At 38.2% G+C, this 19565-nt stretch overlaps 1 protein-coding gene across 1 annotated transcript in view; it reads right to left on the bottom strand.

Annotated features, from left to right (window-relative positions):
- LOC105929632 (C-Jun-amino-terminal kinase-interacting protein 1) overlaps positions 1 to 19565 on the bottom strand; it is a 32941-nt gene continuing 13376 nt past the window's right edge. Inside the window, exons 4-12 of the mRNA XM_021318945.2 lie at positions 14724 to 15272; positions 11942 to 12223; positions 6138 to 6213; positions 4690 to 4856; positions 3731 to 3834; positions 3160 to 3270; positions 2156 to 2226; positions 1912 to 2010; positions 1 to 108 (exon numbers count right to left, since the gene is read on the bottom strand). Of these exons, the coding sequence (XP_021174620.2) occupies positions 36 to 108; positions 1912 to 2010; positions 2156 to 2226; positions 3160 to 3270; positions 3731 to 3834; positions 4690 to 4856; positions 6138 to 6213; positions 11942 to 12223; positions 14724 to 15272 (1532 nt within the window). The 3' untranslated portion in view covers positions 1 to 35. The remainder of the gene's footprint in view (positions 109 to 1911; positions 2011 to 2155; positions 2227 to 3159; positions 3271 to 3730; positions 3835 to 4689; positions 4857 to 6137; positions 6214 to 11941; positions 12224 to 14723; positions 15273 to 19565) is intronic.

Consider the following 19565-nt stretch of genomic DNA (forward strand, 5'->3'; position numbering starts at 1 on the left):
CAGAGGAGGAGGAGGAGGAGGAAGAGGAGGAGGATTCATTCGATGAAGATGTCCTCAGTGGGACAGGAGTATCCGATGTGCTCCTTGTAGTACTGCTGGAACGCCCTCCTGAAAGAAGAGATCATACGAGGTAATCGGATTACCTTCCTGGCATAGCAAACCAGTTCTTCCGTTTCCCACAGTCTGTCTTCATTCTTTACTCTGTTAGGCTGTTACAGCTCAGAGATGTGAGGGGGCGAGGCCATTTAAAGACTTAAAAACAAGTTAAAGAATCTTAAAATGGATCCTAGAATGGACGGGCAGCCAGGGGAGTGAGCTCAGAACCAGTGAAATGTTGCTTTTAGTTTCCATTTTCCTATGTTTTATTAGGCTTCGATTTTTCTACATTTTATTCCAACTGTTTTTTTTACTTCCTTTTATTCTGTTTTTATTTTCCTATGTTTTAATCATTTGAAGCACTTTGCTTTGTCCTTGTAGTGAAATGTTCTATACAAATAAATTTGCCTTGCCTCAAACGGTTAGGTAGGATTAAGGCACCTTTGAGCTGTCTTCACGTGAAAAGCCTGGAGCAGTGTTTTATTTTTTTTTAATTTGCCAAACAACAGGATAGCTACAAGTCAGTCAGTCTGTCCATCCATCCATCCATCCATCCATCCATCCATCCATCCATCCATCCATCCATCCATCCATCCATCCATCCATCCATCCAGATCTAAATATAAATAAACGAAGATATACCGGTAGTGATTTCTAATAAATTAGAATCTGGGTTTCAATGAGACTCATTTATCAGATCAAAAGTACCTTTTCAAAATAACAACTTTTAAGCAAGTCTTAAAGATACTTTTAACCAAGCCCACACATCTGTATCAAAAATGTATTTTTTAAATTGATTTGATGTAATCTTGTAATCTTAAATGTGGTGTTTTCATTATAAGCAAAAAAAAAAAAATACCCCCAAAAAACAAAACATTGTTATTAACAGGAATTAAGGACTTTAAAACATCAGTCTGTGAGTAATTACTCAATATATTGTCTTTACTAGAGATACCTGTATCGGATATTGGCTCTAATGTTGACTAATTAGCTGGGTCGCATATCGGATGATTGATGGCGATCCAGCATTCAGATCCAGTCATTTCTTTTTTTATTAATTTCATACATAAACAATATCATATAATACAGTTACGGCGATCTAGTCACTTCTATTCTATGTTTGCAACGGTGGTTACGCACAGTTAATTGAATTGACATTTTGATAATATTCTAATTTATTGACTATAAATACATTTAGTTTTTAGTTTTTTTTATCTCTGGGTGTTTTTCCACTTTTCCTGACTGTTTAGTGAGATCCTTTTTGGTAAATCCCTGCAAAAAGGCAAATGTCATGAAATCTCTCCACAGCTGAACTTTATTCCAGTGCCATCAGATTAACTGTGTCATAACTGTGTCATAACTAATAACAGGCAAAATCAAGATAAGCGTTGAAGCACATTTTGATTCTCTTTCCGCTTTTAAAGTATTAGTTTAAGAATATGCTCACTTTTTGCTGTCATGCCTGTAAAACTTTTTAGTTGAAAACATTTTCTCCTCAAATAATGTTGTTGGTCAATTGAAGAATGAAAAAGTTGAAAAAGTTTGGAAACGATTAATAAACTTTAAACATGTGCTTTTTAAGGGGCCACGGCACATTTGTTATGACATCACCATAAGTGATTTAATTTGATTAAATAAAAATTAACAACAAAATAGCAAAACTAACTTAAAAAAAGTTGCTTCCTTAGTAATATTTTCACTTTTTTCCCCTCAGGATCATTAGAGTTTGGGTTTCACCTGACGGAAAGAAACCCAAACATGTCTCAGTAGCCGGGAACTTAAACATAAGAGAATAAAATGTTGAGAGTTTCTCACCGAACAGACTCTGCCAGAGGATGTAAGGTGGCGTCTGACATCAACACGTGGCAGGCGAAGCGCTGCTGGTCGGGATGTTTTGTGATGAATCCAAAGTACCTGCAGCAAAACCAAAAAAAATGAGGATTTAATGCTGTTTCAAGCCTGTGGCAGGAATGAGAACGCCACAGACCCAGAAGCTGTAGACAGAGAGTTGACAACAAGAGGTGTGCTGGTTGATTCAGGCAGGCTGGCCTGAACTCACCTGCTGTGCTTAGGATGGCAGCCACAGAACGAGATGTTCTTCAGATGGAAGAAATGGAAACACTGGTCTCCCTGGCAGACACACGGAGACACAGACACATTTAGTTCCTGGGAAATGTTTAATTCATCTTTAATGGCGTTCCTCAGGTCTCTATGCCTGCAACCCTGTTTTTATCGTCTTGTGCTGCAATAACTTGTTCTTGTAAATTAAAAAAAAATACTTTTGAAGAAGATTAATATTTCTTTATAATCTCCACAGACTGAATACAGCAGTCATAAAATTAGATATTCTTCATAAATCTTTTTCATTGCTCTTCTTTAAGGTTCTAAACTGAGAAGTTTGTTTTTTATCCTCTTATGCTGCAATAATCTGATGATTTCTACAATAAAAATTTCAAAAAAAGTGAAAAAGAATTTTAAAAATGTTCTTCAGATGCTGATTCTGGCAGTAACAAAATTAGCTGTTCTTCAACTGGAGAAAAAAAATGGACACACCGGTCTCCCTGACAGCCAAAGAGATTCAATCCCAGGAATCTTCCAAATTAAAATTCTCCGTTTTCACCCTTTTCTACAGCAATATTCTGCTTCCTTGAAACTGGAATGTTAAATGTAAATAAAATATTGTGTTTATCCTCTCAACAGAAGAATTTCAGAGACCGTTAAATGCCACTGTGGGTCTCTGTACACCTTATTCCAGCTCCGGGCGTTCACTGCATAAAGGGAACTAAAAGTAAGTGAAACTTTCTTGAAATGAGTGCATTTCTTCTTGATTTGAGCAGGTAAATTTAAATGATAAGAATAATATTTATGCCCTTCAAAAAGGAACAACTCATCTCCACCGTCTTATCTCATATGCAGTTTATCTAATTGTAATATTTTAGGGGTCAAAACACTCATTCCATTGGCAGATAATCTCATTTACCTGCTCAGATCAAGGTTTGATTTATTTTTATTTCTCTTTTTTTCCGCAGTGTTCTCCCAGACGCACTGAATCAGCGGACGTACCCGATGAGCAGAGTGGCACTGGTCCTGAACGATCATCTTCACGCCCTTCACGCTGACCTCCAGCACACAGGCCGACGGCGGCTGACCGGCTGACCGCCTGTTACACGCCACCTGTGAGAACACACAAACAGTCAGTCAGAACAAACGTATCTGCAGCTGCTAAACATACAAACGCAGGAAGGAACACGAGGAATGTTCATCTTGCACTTTAGGGCATGTGTAATGTTTAAGAAAATCATCAGAAAAAAGAGAAAACTTCTCTTTTGAGTATATCAAAGCGTAATTGCTTGGTCCTGAGTCTATCCTGTGTGTAGTTTGCCGTTTCTGTCTGGCCTGTTTGTAATGTATGTGTCTTATGTTTCTTTTATCTTAATTTAATGTTAACATCAACCTGTCCAGGGACTATTAATGGCTACAATCTGGCATATTAACATGTGATATATATGTTAATTTATACGTACTGTCCCTTTTTTCAATTAAATAAATAGCAGCTCACTGTTAGGTTTTGCCTTATAGATGGAAATGGCAGCTGAACACTGATTTTTTTATTTTATTTTTATTTTTTTTGTACCTTCTGCATCGCTGCACATAAGACATCATTGCCCATGTGGACAGGGACCTGAACCGAACCCAGAAACCGCACAACAAACGGCTCCGTCCAGCCGTCGTTCCGGACTGAAAGACAAAGAAATGTATAAGATGACTAGACTAACAGATCATTTTCAAAGGATAACAAAAGAATAAAAATTACAAGACTGAAATTCACATTCATTACAAAAGAGGCACTAAAAGTAAGTAAAATGTTCCTAAAATTACTGCATTTATCCTTGTTTTGAGTAAGTAAATATGATTATCTGCCAATGGAAAGAGCATTTTTACCCCTAAAATAAGATAATTACATATACTGCACATAATTACATATACTGCACAACATGATGGAGATTAGTTTAAGAGCAAAAATCTTAACATTTCTCTCTTAATGTGGGATTCAGTTTGTCTCGACCTGAGGGTGGACTTTTATTGACTTTTATTGAATTTTCTCAGTGTGAGATTTTGACACTGCAGTAAAACATTATTTGAAGGTTTTTAGGACATCAAACCAAGGGGAGCAAATGAGACCAGAGCTTAAAAATGACATCCGTATCTCTCCTGACCTGAAATCAGCTCTAAAGATTAATGCATCTCCTCTTCGTAGACGTATCTGTAAAAACCAACTGGCCTGATGTGATTTCATGCATTGAAATTATGTGCAAGTTTAAAAAAAACAATGATTGGAGGTTTTGTGACCATAAAGACAGAATTCAGTCTGGAAATAATGGCACACTGTAATAAATACAATGCCTCTTTAAAATGAATGCATTAAAATGTGAAAAAGAGTTTTTCTTCGGTTCTCTTTATGAAGACAATATTCCAGCTCCAGATATTTTTTTTTGATTTGCCTTAAATCTACAAAGTATGATTTTTATACTGCAGCATTACTTGCTGCTGTTTTCTGTGTGTGCAGCTTTGCTCTGAAACCCGTCTCCGTACCGTGGCTGCCGTCTTTGGGCAGCCTGACGGCGTAGAAGGCCGGGAAGATGCCGGTGGCCCCGGTCCTCATGTTGTAGCCCTGACACCACAGATCCTCGCTCTGCTTCAGCATCAGCACCGGGTCGTCCGTCTCCAGCTGCAGCTCGTCCGCATGGCGGGGGACAAACCTGCGGGCGGAAACAGAGTCAGGACAGATGTTACCCTGGTGTGACGACCATAGAGATTATATACGTGGTCTGCCTATGCTGCGGGTGCGTCAGAGCGTCCACCATGTTGAATGTGGCAAATCTGCCGTTAGACTCAGTCACTTAAACAGTATCAGAGGGACTTTAATCTCAGAATATACTTTATATTCGTAGCATTTTTATTTTTGTAATACTACGAGTTTATTTTCGTATCCCTTTGGCTTAATTCTCCTGACTTTATTCTTGTAAAATAATAAAAATAATTAAAATAATCTAACCTGGCCCTATTACTCCAGGACTAAAATAGTTCTGCAAACTGTGACGATTCTGGAAATGTTCCCCCTTAATTCTCATAATATGACGTTTTTCTCATAATATTACCACTTTTCTCTCTCTTTTTTTTTTTTTACATTATTCTCCTATGACTTTTTTCTCATATTAGTAATTTTATGTTTGTAATACTCCCCCAAAAAGTCTGTTGCTAATCTGTGTCTATACCAGGTCTTAAAAGGTTCATAGTTTTATGAAATAATGAGGAACACAATGTTTAGATTTAACCAATTGATCTCTCTCTATCTATCTATCTATCTATCTATCTATCTATCTATCTATCTATCTATCTATCTATCTATCAATATATAGATATATATCTATATCTATCTATCTATCTATATATAGATATATATCTATATATATATATATATATATATATATATATATATATATATATATAGATATAGATATAGATATCTATACATCTATATATATATCTATATCTATCTATCTATCTATATATATATATATAGATATCTATACAACTATCTATCTATCTATCTATCTATCTATCTATCTATATATATATATATATATATATATATATATATATATATATATATATATATATATATATATATATATATATATATATATATATATATATATATATATATATGCACACACACATCTATAATCTGGACATATAGTGATATATGGACACACTCCTATTTATTTATAATTCTTCAAAATCTATATATGCACATCTACATCTAAGAACATCGATTAATAGCTCTCTGTTCTGCCAATCTCTATCAAATAATCTATATTTCATTACAAGTATATATAAGATCCATCTATATCTTTCTATTTACTTAAAACATATACACAGGGAACATAGACGTTCACTACTTTCTGCACCCAATGAGGCGTCTACGTATATAATGTCTGTGGTGAGGATGCTTCGTATTTGTTGTTGTGCGCGCTGACCTGTATGCAGCACGGTGGCTCTGCTGCCTCTCCACGCCGTCCAGAACACAGGAGAACACGCCAAACGGGCCAGCACCTAAGAAACGAGCAACCAACATTACCCATCATCACCACAACCGCTTCAAATTTATCTTAAATTAAATGAGATTTATTCCTAAACAAAAGAGCGCCCTACCTGGCTGCAGTTTATATAATGTGAATGCACCAAGCTGTCACATTTTAAGTTTTAATTTCTTTCAAGTTCAGCTGATTGTGAGACCCCCCCCCCCCCCCGATTCAGTTTAACTTTGTAGTTCAACTGTTTTTAATATTTGCTTTTAGTTTCTATTTTCCCATGTTTTACTTTGTTTCTAGATTTTATTCCAACTTGCATTTATTCTGTTTTATTTTCCAATATTTTAATCATGTAAAGCCCTGTCTTTGTACTGAAATGTGCTATACAAATAAATTTACAAAAAAGCAGATTTCAAGATTTAATCTTAGAGATAAACTTAATCTTATGATAAACTTAATAAGACAGGGTCTCACTGAGGTGTAACCTGTTACCTGGATCTTACAGGGTTCTTTTGGGTACTTTTGAAGTACTACTGTGGTACTTACATGATATTAACAAGCACTCAGCTCTGCGTTATTTGTTCCTTGGATCTTGTTGGGGTAATTTTGGAGCATAGATAGGATCATTTCAAATAGGACAAAGGCAAGGCAAATTTATTTGTATAGCACATTTCAGTACAGAGTCAATGCAAAGTGCTTTACACGATTAAAATATAGGAAAATAAAACAGAATAAAGCAAGTTGGAATAAAATGTAGAAACAAAATAAAACATGGGAGATTTGGAACTAAAAGCAAACATTAAAAACAGTTGGACTACAAAGTTGAACAAATTATGTTTCAGTAAAACAGTTTAACTAGAACAGTCGAAGGAAATCCTAAACAAATGTGTTTTTAATCTTGACTTAAAGGAACTCAGGCTTTCAGCACTTTCACAGTTTTCTGGAAGTTTGTTCCAGATCAGTGGAGCATAGGAACTAAATGCTGCTTCTCCATGTTTAGTTCTGGTTCTGGTTCTGGTTCTGCAGAGCAGGCTGGAGCCAGAAGACCTGAGTGGTCTGGAGGGTTGATGCCCTGATAACAAGTCTGTGATGGATTTAGGTGCTAATCCAGGGATTTATAGACTAACAGAAGGATTTTAAAGTCTATTCTCTGAGATCCAGGGAGCCAGTGGAAGGACTTCAGAACCGGGTCCATGTTCTCTACGTTCTTAGTCTTAGTGAGGACTTCAGAACCGGGTCCATGTTCTCTACGTTCTTAGTCTTAGTGAGGACTTCAGAACCGGGTCCATGTTCTCTACGTTCTTAGTCTTAGTGAGGACTTCAGAACCGGGTCCATGTTCTCTACGTTCTTAGTCTTAGTGGAAGGACTTCAGAACCGGGTCCATGTTCTCTACGTTCTTAGTCTTAGTGAGGACTTCAGAACCGGGTCCATGTTCTCTATGTTCTTAGTCTTAGTGAGGACTTCAGAACCGGGTCTATGTTCTCTATGTTCTTAGTCTTAGTGAGGACTTCAGAACCGGGTCCATGTTCTCTATGTTCTTAGTCTTAGTGAGGACTTCAGAACCGGGTCTATGTTCTCTACGTTCTTAGTCTTAGTGAGGACGCGGGCAGCAGCGTTCTGGATCAGCTGCAGCGTTCTGATCCACTTTTTAGGGTTAATTTCAGTGGAGCACAGCAGAAAACTAAATATCCCGGTCCTTCCTTTCAGGGTACTTCATGGGGACCAGGCCGCACTGAGTCGTCGCTTGTTACCAGGAAATTATTAATGTTGGATTTATTTAAAGGGTGTTTATAAAGGTGTTAAGGACTGTACAGTTTATGACTTGTTACCTAGAACATGTTTTTTTTTACTGCTATAATTTTAGTTAATGCATTTACTTTTGCATTATGCGTGACCTGAACATTTATCTTGAAAATTCCCAGGTGGGAACTTTAGTAGGGCATGTTGGTTCCACCGGCGCACCTGAGAGAGATGCACGCCAATTTAAGTTAGATAAATTTTATTTATTAATTTTTGACAAAAATTATAACTAGTGGCTCATGTTACTCTCAGCTACCTTTATAGTTTTACTGCTATAGGCTTAGGTTACTGGAGTATATCAGGATCTAATTTTCTCACTCTATTGAGTTCTACTGTTCTTCAATTATGCATTATGTGTTGTCATTTCTGCTTTAACTTTCTGTTCTCTCTCTTTTCTCTTCATAGTAGGTACACCTGGTCTGGCGTTCTGTTAACTGTGACATCATCCAGAGAAGACGGCTCACCCGCTACTACCATCTAACGTAGAACAGATTACTGGATCAATGTGTGCTTCTGTGCTTTTTTGTTTCTCTTGTTGTGTCTCTGTTCTGTCTTCTGTAACCCCCAGTCGGTCGAGGCAGATGACTGTTCATACTGAGCCCGGTTCTGCTGGAGGTTTTCCTTCCCGTTAATGGGGAGTTTTTCTTCCCACTGTCGCTTCATGCTTGCTCAGTATGAGGGATTGCTGCAAAGCCATGTACAATGCAGACGACTCTCCCTGTGGCTCTACGGTTCTCCAGGAGTGAATGCTGCTTGTTGGGACTTTGATGCAATCAACTGGTTTCCTTATATAGGACATTTTTGACCAATCTGTATAATATGATTGAACTTGACTTTGTAAAGTGCCTTGAGATGACATGTTTCATGATTTGGCGCTATATAAATAAAATTGAATTGAATTGAATTGAATTAAGTTAATTTAAGTTAGATAAAGTCAAACGAGGCTGAAGATTATTGTTAAGGTCCTCATTTCTACTTCTAAGCACGGGTCAGCCAGCGAGTTCAACAGTGGCATTGTGTGCTGCTCTAATAATACCTCATCAAGATTGTACAGCCTACATTAAAGTCAACGTCATGCCATCAGTAAAGCAAACTCTTTATTGACTTAAGAAGAGGTGGAGGTGATAGCGGGTACGTTTAGAAAAATACCGGTGTACCTACAGGAGCACATAAAACAGCCCAGTTATTCCAGGGTACTTATGGGATTGGCCTGGTTAGAAATTATATATTTTGTGTTAAACGGTTCTTAAACGGCAATTTCAAACTTTGCCACAGGGAAATCTTTGTCCCAAGTAGTTTAATTTTCTTGCTTGAGCCTTTAGAACCTGTTAGTTGGTGTTATATGTATGATTTGTACAGCTGGAAAACTTAGTAAGCAGTTAAACTTCATTATGCTTCCATAACAGTAATAAATCTAAAAGCGATTGAGTCACAGTCCTTAGTTTCTGCTGCGCTCCAAGAACCCATCAGAGAAGAAAACAAGACTCCCCAACACTAAAATAAAATAGTTCTTTTTAAATATAACAGAACATAAAACTAGAAACAACCATTCTGTCACAGTGTCCTCACTATCTATTTTATTTAAACCTACTTCAAACTCTTTATAGCGGTATGACTATAATGACTTTTACCTTTATTTTACAGACAGAAACGCATTAATTGAGTCTAACGGCGAAGCAGAGGAGACCCAGACTTCTGACTGAGATCATAACACCACAGAGATTAACCTCCGATGTTTTTCACAGCGGCTACTCTGTGAAACCGCTGAGTGAGACGGCGTTAAGTTTCTATGCTCCTCAGCTCTGGAACGACCTCCAGGAAAACCTGAGATGTGCAGAAACTGTCGGCTCCTTTAAACCAGGACTGAAAACGTTTCTGTCAACAGCATCTTTTGATCAACCGATCTGACCAATGAACTGTAAGACATTTGTTTCTTTTATGTAATTTAACATCTTTTTCTTTTCTTTTGTTGCTAATGCTTTGTTATTTTTTCTCTCTGTCTTTTCTAAACTTGCTTTGCCGTGAAATGGACTTAAAATGCCTGGAAACTCATAGAAAACATGTAACACTAACAGCTGCTGATGCCAGCTGCATTGGTAATGATGTTTCTGCAGGATTGTGTTTTTTAATTGTGCATCAAAACCACAGCTGTGCAATATATCATCACTGTATTACGAGAGTAAAGGACTGCATGCAGTATGCAACATTTAAAAGCATATATAATTTCAGGTGGCAGGTATTTAACATCTGCTCTCCATATACATATAAAATATCCAGAAAATATGAACTATAGAGAAGTTTAAAGTGGGATAACTAAAACATAACGATGGGGGATATTTAGCTTATCAGAAATATACAGAACTGGGTGCAGGGGTAGAGCCTGTGATCCATTTTGACAGTCCTCAACGAGGCGGTCCTGGGTTAGAGTCCTGGTTTGTGGACCTTTGCTTCATGTTTACTCCCTCTCTCTTAAACCCATATTCTGTCAGTTTAAAGGCCACTAGTGCCAAAAAATGTATGTGTGTGTGTATATATATATAGATATATAATATATATAATATATATATAGATATATATATATCTATATATATATATATATATATATATTTATATATATATATATATATATATATATATACAGTATATATACACACACATATATATATATACATATATATATATATACAGTATATACAGTATATACACATATATATATATATATATATATATATATATATATATATATATATATATATATATATATATATATATAGACAGATAGATAGATAGATAGATAGATAGATAGATAGATAGATAGATAGATAGATAGATAGATAGATAGATAGATAGATAGATAGATAGATAGAACATTAGCTACTAAAACTCCACAGGTTCAGATTAACAGAAAAATATAAGATTTGTGTGTTTGTGTCATATAATTTTTTTTTTCATGGTTTTCAGCATTACAGACGGAGTTTTGACACACGTGAAGGCACAAAATAATGTGAAGCTCAGGATTTGGACTTGGTACTTTTTAGCCAACGTTTACAGCTGTACTGCTTGGTACTATTATTTTTTACATGTAACATTCCCATCAGTAACAGTGTAATGGATATAAGAACAATAACGTGCTCATTTTCATCTATTTTTCACAAAAGTCAAGATTCAAGAATCTTTATTGTCATTGTGTGCTACCATAACGACATTTTTGGTGAGACAGAAACAGGCTCAGGATGCACATGGATTACATGTAACACACAAACACAACAAAACCTCCTCGCTGTGGTCGGTCTCCTCTTTATGCTACAAGAGTCCAAAATAGGTCCAGAAGTGTTGCCACAGATCCCACCCACCCTGGCAATGCTCTGTTTGTCTCACGTCCATCAGGAAAACGATCAAGGATCATTTAATCAAAAGCTAACCAACCAAAAAAACAGCTTCTTTCACAAAGATGTGAGAGCTATCACCTCCTGCTGAGAATCAAATGAACCACCGGCCCAGTTCATGGTCTGTTAGACGTTCATTAACATCCTGCTGGTTGGGAGTGTTTATTTGGACATCCATGCAAATTGCACCTTTTTAAACTTTTCGGGGAGTGTTTTGTCTGACATTCATACGATTGCACAGTAATTTACTTTGTTCTGTATTGTGGCTGCTATCTGCCTTTCCTGACTCGGACATTTAAAGGAGCAATAAGCGATTTTTCACCAGGAGCTAGGCTGTTGAGCCCCGTCTGTAGACCAAAACAAGATTCTCTTTATCTAAAATAATGATTGCTCCTTTATATCTTACCAGATGCCAAGGACTACTTACAGCTTCTCATGAAGTGTTTGAACATTATACTGTGTTGTGTCTGAGTGTTACGTGTGAATCTGTGTGACTTTCTGAGCCGGTGTCTCACCAACATTTCATTGTGATTACACAGAGACATAATTATGGGTAAACCCACCTGTGGAGCTGTATGGGCTGCTGTTGTTGGTGGAGAACAGGTTGAGGAACTTCCTGCTTCTGGGACCTCTTCCTCCGTTAGACTCGTCTTCTTCCCCGGATGTGGCAGACGATACCTTGGATTGCTTGCAGACCCTCGCAACTGCAACTACTTCCCTCCTTCTCTTCACCTCCTCTTCCCTCCTCCTCTTTAAATCCTCCTCCTTCCTTTTCTTTGCCTCCTCCTCTTCTTTTCTTCTCTTCTCTTCCTCTTTTCTTTGTTTCTCCTCCTCTTTTCTCTTCTCTTGAAACAGAAAACAAGGAAGTAAATTGAGAGCACAGCATTGATTGTTTTTTTGGGTTTTTTAACCTGGTATTCCACAGGGTTTTGCATTTGGCCCTGTACTTGTTTCTGTTTTGATCCGATTTAAAGAAATAATTCAAGGAACTCGTTGTCTACTTCCATGCAGATGATACATTTCTTTCTATACCGGACTTTAAACATCAATGAAAAAATAACTTTTCATGTTAAAATCAGGATTAAGATTATGTTGGACAGACGAATCGATACTTTTGTCACTGTAATGCATTATTTAAAGGCCTCCTTTTATCAGTCATTGATGATCTCAGTCCATTTGAAGTTCTACTGGGTTATGACCTGAAGAGGAAGCATGTTAATCCAGTTTTGTCTACTTTAGTTTGCCATTCTTTCACTTACAGGACTGACGTCAAGGTGCTCATTTTTGGTTAACAATGTTTTAATGTAGCCCAAGCAATGTCTCAAACGCCTTTGTGTGATGATTCTGTTTGGCAGATCCCGTCTGCAGTGATTGTGACGTCACTACCCGCCTGCTCAGCTCTGCTCTGGTCTGAGCAGTTAAACCGGCAGCAACACTAATTAAGCAAAGTCGCTGCACCTGGGGAGATCACTATACATAGCTACCTGAGTCTCTCCCAGTATGTAGTTGCCGGATTCTTGAAAGCATTCGTGTGAGAAAGTACTTTAATTTTAACTCCGCAAAGAGTATGAAAACTGAACTATTGATATGTCTGCATTTGGTCAAATCCGCAATGTTGCTTACTATAGTTTACAAATGTAACAGAAGCTACTTCACTGAGGAATTTTACAAAATAGCTTTCTTCTTAATGACTTTTACACAGATGTTTAACACGTAAAGAACAAAAAAGTGAAGCATTAAATCTTATTTCTATGATTGAAAGCGTTTAAGGTTGATTTTCTTTTTCTTACTCAAAGGAGCAATAAGTAATAAATAATACAAATTGGTACAAGTGGTTGGTTCCCACTGACAACAATCTAATACGCCATTTCTAAATGGTTCTGTTGCTGCAGTGAAACTCCACTGCATTTTTATTTCCGCATGATAGATCTATGATGTTGTTTTTTGTTGTATTTCTGGTCCGCTTCTCTTACTGGCTTCCATGTCTGCAGCCTGCTGCTCTTTTGCCAAGATAAAACACCAAATGCTGCGCTCTGCTTTTGGGAACCCTGGGAACTCTCATCTGATTGGCTCAGGAACCAGGAAGTAAACACAGGCTACACTCTGAACTGAAGTAGTTCTGGACCGTACCTCTCGGTCTGAAAGGAGAAAAATGTGACTAAGACATTGTTGATGGGGAAGACTGATTACTTCCATCCCAGCTGACAAATGAGAATGATTTTGATTAATTTTGCAGTACATTTCTCACTTATTGCTCCTTTGATATAACAATTTGGTGTAATACAGCCACATGGTCAAGATGTGTCTCCTTATAAATAAAATACATGTTAAGGTGGGGACTCTTACATTCTGTACGACGATTTTGTTATGTTTATTTTTGTACTAATGGAAATAATCTGTTCCTGGAAAGCACATTTATATGGCCTGTGCTTCAGAGTGAAGTTGTATCATGTTACTAAAAGAGCAAACCTGCAGTGATCCTCTGAAGGTTAATAAAATCTGCATGGAGATATGAGGGAGAGGAAAATCTGCTGCTCTGAAACAACCTGAAGGTTCTTCTGTTAAACAAAATAACCTTCAGGTTGTTTCAGAATCTCTTTATTCCTCTCCTCCATGTGGGAGAGACTTCAGTCTAACTCCACAGGAGACTGAAGCCTGATGGCCGTCCCTGCAGTGTTTTATCTATTAAAGCAGATGTTTATTTTTGAAGCAAGTGTTCGGGTTTGTAGATGCTGCTTGGGCCTCGGATCATCACTGAGACAACGTGTTTATGTGTTTTATTACATCAGCACTGTTTAGACTCTAAAACTCGAAGCTGGGATCTCTCATCAGTGTCGTTTCTGTTCGGAAATAAGACGCTTATTTTCCTGAAGTAGTCAGTCCCAACCCAGTGATTCTTTTCTTAAAGCAATTAAAAAGGAAATTAAAAAGCCTGTTAAATTTTGGGTACAGAAGTTCTTGTTTCTTAGCCAAAGATGCTTGTCATTTGTTCGCAGTTTTGGGAGTTTTATCCGGCACTGAAAGCAAATGACAACACATTGCAAAAACAGAACTTAAAATAAGTAACATTTTCCTGAAATGAGTGTATTTGCGCTTGATTTGAGCACTTAAATAAGATTATCTGCCAATGGAATGAGTCTTTTTACCCCTAAAATAAGATAATTAGATATACTGCACTTCAAATAAGATGATGGAGATGTGTTATTCCCATTTTGGGCGCAAAAATCTTATTCCATTGGCAAATAATCTTATTTAAGTGCTCAAATCAAGCGCAAATACACTCATTTCAGGAAAATGTTACTCATTTTTAGTTCTATTTTTGCAGTGCAGCTCCTCTGCGTTTACCTAGCTTTCTTGCTTCCTCACTCTTCCTCCTCTCCTCCTCATACTCGGGGTCTTCCTCCTCATTGGCTGACTGGTAGACTGTCTCTGCGTCGCTGTCCTCGTTGTGCTCAGTGTGTCCGTGCAGGCAGTCCTTCAGCTTGACCAACTCCAGCTGGGCGTGCTCGTCCACCACCAGGGTGTATTTAACCTGGTCATAATCCAGCCCGGCTGCAGCCTCCCTCTTTGGTTTGGTCGGCTCATTGTCCACCCTGTTGTCAGCTTTGTCCCTCCCTGTGCCTGCCTCCACGGTGGGAGAGCCCTCCTCCGGTTTGTCCGTGGCCTTCGGGGTGCAGCTGGGGCGGTTCTGGACCGGCGCACTGGGAGTCGGATCTCCTTCGCCGTCTTCTTCACGGATGTCTGGGTTGGTTCTGCGGGTTAGAGAGGGATGCAGAGGTCCCGGAGGGGGCCCCTCTGTATCTGAGCTCAGCGACATCCTGTTGGACCCGCCCTCGCTGCTGGACCGGGACAGCGCAGCGGGGGGGTTCTCCTGGGTTCTGTCATGGTTTTGGCCTGAGGAAAGGAATAAAAGTTGGATTTAGAATAGGGCTGAACAATTAATCGCATTTTCAATATAATCGCGATTTAAAAAAACGCAATTTCCAAATAGCAGAGTCTGCAATTTTTGGCTATGTAACAATTAGGGAATAGGGGGTTTTCAGCTGACGTCACGCTCACGTGACTACTCAGCGCGTCCGCCATATTGGGTGGCAGTCGTTTCGCACCGTTGACCTGCATTGTATGACGCCTTAGGCAGTATTGGAAGTGAACAATGGGGAAAACGTGTTTAATGGTTGGTTGCACGGCCCGTGGAGGTGGAGATCAACGCTTTCTATCGCCTACCAGCCGTAATAGTGAATCAGTGTGAAAAAAAAAAAAAACAGCTGTCTGAACAACGCTGTCACCTATGGCTGACACGGATATCCAGGTCCGATTTGGACGGTGTTAAGCTGGAATACGCCAGAGTCTGCGGTGCTCACTTTGTCACAGGTAATTAACTGTTAAGTATTTAAAACATATAAGAAGAATATATTAATAATAGGGCTTGGGCGTTATGACTTATTACTTTCCACGGCTGTCGTGTTGACTGCCTCCGCCGCCTCTACTGCCTATTACTACCGCATACTGTACTCCCTCTCTCAGCCGTGTTTTAATTTGATTAATTTCACCTTAACTTGATTTCAACCATGGTAAACCGTTGCTGTATTGTGGGCTGTAACAGCGCAACACATGATCGCCATGGGAAAAACATAGAAACAGATTAATTTTCCACCGCTTTCCTGCCTGGAGGCGCAACCACGGAGAACAACTGTTAGCGATAACAAAGAGTCGTCGGCTCGCTTGGATCGCGGCTGTAAGTCGACCGAACATAACTTTCCACAGTATCCCGATGTCAATGAGAGTGTGTTCTAAACGTTTGAAACACATAGCAGCTAGTTAAAAGTACATTACATGCGCGAGTGGTTGTTAGCGCTAACGGTTAGCATGTGCTAACCCGGCTGAGCACAGCTTACCTTTGAACGAGTTACAGAGATAAAGAGATCGTCGGCTCGCTTGGATCGCGGCTGTAAGACCGAACATAACTTTCCACAGTATCCCGATGTCAATGAGAGTGTGTTCTAAACGTTTGAAACACATAGCAGCAAGTTAAAAGTACATTACATGCGCGAGTGGTTGTTAGCACTGGCGGTTAGCAGCTACTAAACTAGCATGTGCCCGCCCGTCTGAGCGCAGCTTACCTTTGAACGAGTTGCTGTGTTCCCACTGTTTGCTGGCTTTATGATCTGCAGCTCCTACCGGCGCCAATACGGTAAATACAACTTAATTTTGCACTGGTCATTGTTCTGCTTAAATAATTAAAGCCGCGAGCGGCGTCGATCGGCCTTGCAGCCAAGCGCCTTCGCGCACCGCCCGCCGCCGGCGGGCGGTGCAACACATTTGCGTCGGATTGTTTACATTTTTACCATCTTATTAAAACTCACCCGTCCACGTATGATGGCGATTTCCTTGATGTACATAACCAGATGTGAACTGGTTGTGAGCCTCTAGACCCTTGTAAGCTCTCATTTCCTCAAGAGTGTGCAGAGGGTTTTCACCGAACACCAGGTAATGCACTATGTCGCCGTGCTCTACATTTGGCCAATCATCTGGATTACGGCTAAACAAGGCACCGTGGAGGGCATACGGGTCCATATGGTCGATCACGGAACATTTCCTCAGATATACGTCCTTATCTGGTCGCTCTAGCGTGCTGGCGTACTTATCCATTCGCGATACGATAATACGTGTAAGACAACTAGAGATAAGGAAGTGTGCCACCCAATATGGCGGACCGGAAGTTGGCCAGTGACGTCAGTGAAAACACCCTATTAGACACGTCCATTAGGTGTTGGTAAAATGTTTAAAGTGGGTTTGCCTCCACATGGAAGGGAAGACAGTTGCAGCAGTGAGATAATCTAATTTTATTACTTGTTTTAGAGTTTATTTTATCATGCATAGCATTAAGTACAGGTCAATCAGTTTAATACATAGACTTGCTTGTTGGTTGCACTTTATCTTCTACAAGGATTGATGTCCAATTAAATTAAAAGCTGTTCTCTTGAATAATATTCTGATTAATAGAAACATTAAAAGTTCTTGTTTTAAATAGTCCTTGTTTACAAACGTCTTTATTTAGACGCCATTTTTGTTGCTTGTGGTTAACGCAGAGAAAAGTCAAAATTGCAATTTTGGTTGAAATATATTGTAGGCAGAACGCAATCATTTCTGCTCTGAGTTTAGATGCTGTGGGTCTTTTAGCAACTAATCTGCACAGTGAGGAAACAAAATGATTTGTTGTTTGTATATGTTTAAAAAGACATGATAAATTAAACTGGAAAAAAAAAATCGCATTAAATCGTAATATTAAGAAAAAAAATCACAATTAGATTATTTGCCAAAATCGTTCAGCCCTAATTTAGAAAACAACCTTGGAAATAAACTAAGCTGCAAACATCTGTGGAGTTTACCCACGAATTAAGCTGGGAGTGAAGACATTATTTATTTGAGTGTGCGATTAAAAGTGAAGTTTATTTGTTTCAGCGCCGTTCAACCACAAAGTTATCCAAACTGCTTTGCAGGAAAACAAAGGAATAAAAAAAAAAGAAATGTATCACATTGTAAAAACAGAACTAAAAATAAGTAAAATTTTCTTTAAATGAATGTATTTTCCTTGATTTGAGCAGGTAAATAAGATGATTTTCCAATAGAATACGATTCTTCCACTCAAAATAGGAACAATTCATCTCTATCATCTTATTTTAAGTGCAGGATTTCTAATAATCTTATTTTAGGGGCAAAGTTACTCATTCCATTGGCAAATAATCTTATTTACTGGCTCAAATCAAGGACGAATAGACTAACTTTAGAACATTTGACTTGTTTTTAGATCCGTTTTTGTAGTGCAAAAGAACGTGGTACAAATTTAAGGATCAGGCAAAAACTAAGACAGAATACAGTCCAGATTTAAAAGAGCTATTTTCTGCAGATCTCCAGTTTTCAGTGTTCAGTACAAATTAAGCCCTGCCTCCTCTTGTTTAGTTCCTGCATTGGGTGAATCGGTCTAGATCACCTGAGGGGTGGTTCCTATCAGCCGTCCAGTGTCTTGCAGATGATCTCTAACATTTTTTATTGTGTTATTTTACAAACAGGGAGCCGTTGAAATGACTGAATGACCGGTGTGGAGTGATCCAGTATTTTGGATGAGCTGCAGCTGCCTGATTGACTTCAACAAAAGATCTTTAAAGACCCCATCACAATCTAACCTTCTTATAATAAAAGGACACACCTGTGTGTCCAGTTTTAATATAAAACAGTTTATTCTTGGGATGATTTTTAGGTGATAGTCGGCTGATTTCATAATAGACATTATGTGGTTGTCCAAAGTAAGGTCTGAGTCCACAATAACAGCCAGATTTTTATGTTGTTGTGGCATACTTTGGGTTCTTCTCAAATCTGGTTGACTGTGGATTTTAACCTTGCACTTCTGGGACCTACGGCTGGGCGATAATTCGATTTAATTGATTAATTTGAATTTATAATCTTTTGAGATCACATTTTTGAAAAATCTGAATTTTATTTTGCAAATGCACTCATTGGGCCTCAATGAAAAGAACAGCAGCAATGCTGAACACATGTTGAGATACATTATCAAAATATTGTAAAGAGGAAATGTTTTTCTTTTTTTTACCATGATAGGAAGCACTTTGATTTATAATTTGATTTACTTTTTAAAGTTAGTTTTAAGTTACACAAGTGAACTGAAGCCTGTTCTTATCTCATTGTGTAAAACCACTAGCAGCAAACCTTTTGTGGTATTTTCATTGATAAAAATGGCAGGGCCGCCATCTTGTTTTACAAACATATTTCACAGCTTATATTTAGTTACACTTTGAATTCAGGTCAACTCCCAGATGACATGCTTGGCATAAAAAAGAGTTTTTAAAATAATTTCTTAACTTTTTTTTGTGAAACGAAAAGGAGAGAAAAAAGCAACGAATTGGATTTGGTATAATAAAATTGGAGATTTTATTTCTAAGCCACATCGCCCAGCCCTACTGGGATCTAAAAATAACTTTTGCCTTTTCTGCATTAAGATGAAGGATCCACTCATGGATATTTTGGAAATCCTGACTAAAAATGCCTATTGTGGACTATAGTTAAGTATTAACTTAGAATATAAACCTGCATGTCATCAAAAAAGATATTGTAAGAGACGTGTTACTTCATAATCGAGCCAAAGGATCACATAGATACTGAAAATAGGTG

Source organism: Fundulus heteroclitus, chromosome 2 (genome assembly GCF_011125445.2).
Source record: "Fundulus heteroclitus isolate FHET01 chromosome 2, MU-UCD_Fhet_4.1, whole genome shotgun sequence".
Lineage (NCBI taxonomy): Eukaryota > Metazoa > Chordata > Actinopteri > Cyprinodontiformes > Fundulidae > Fundulus > Fundulus heteroclitus.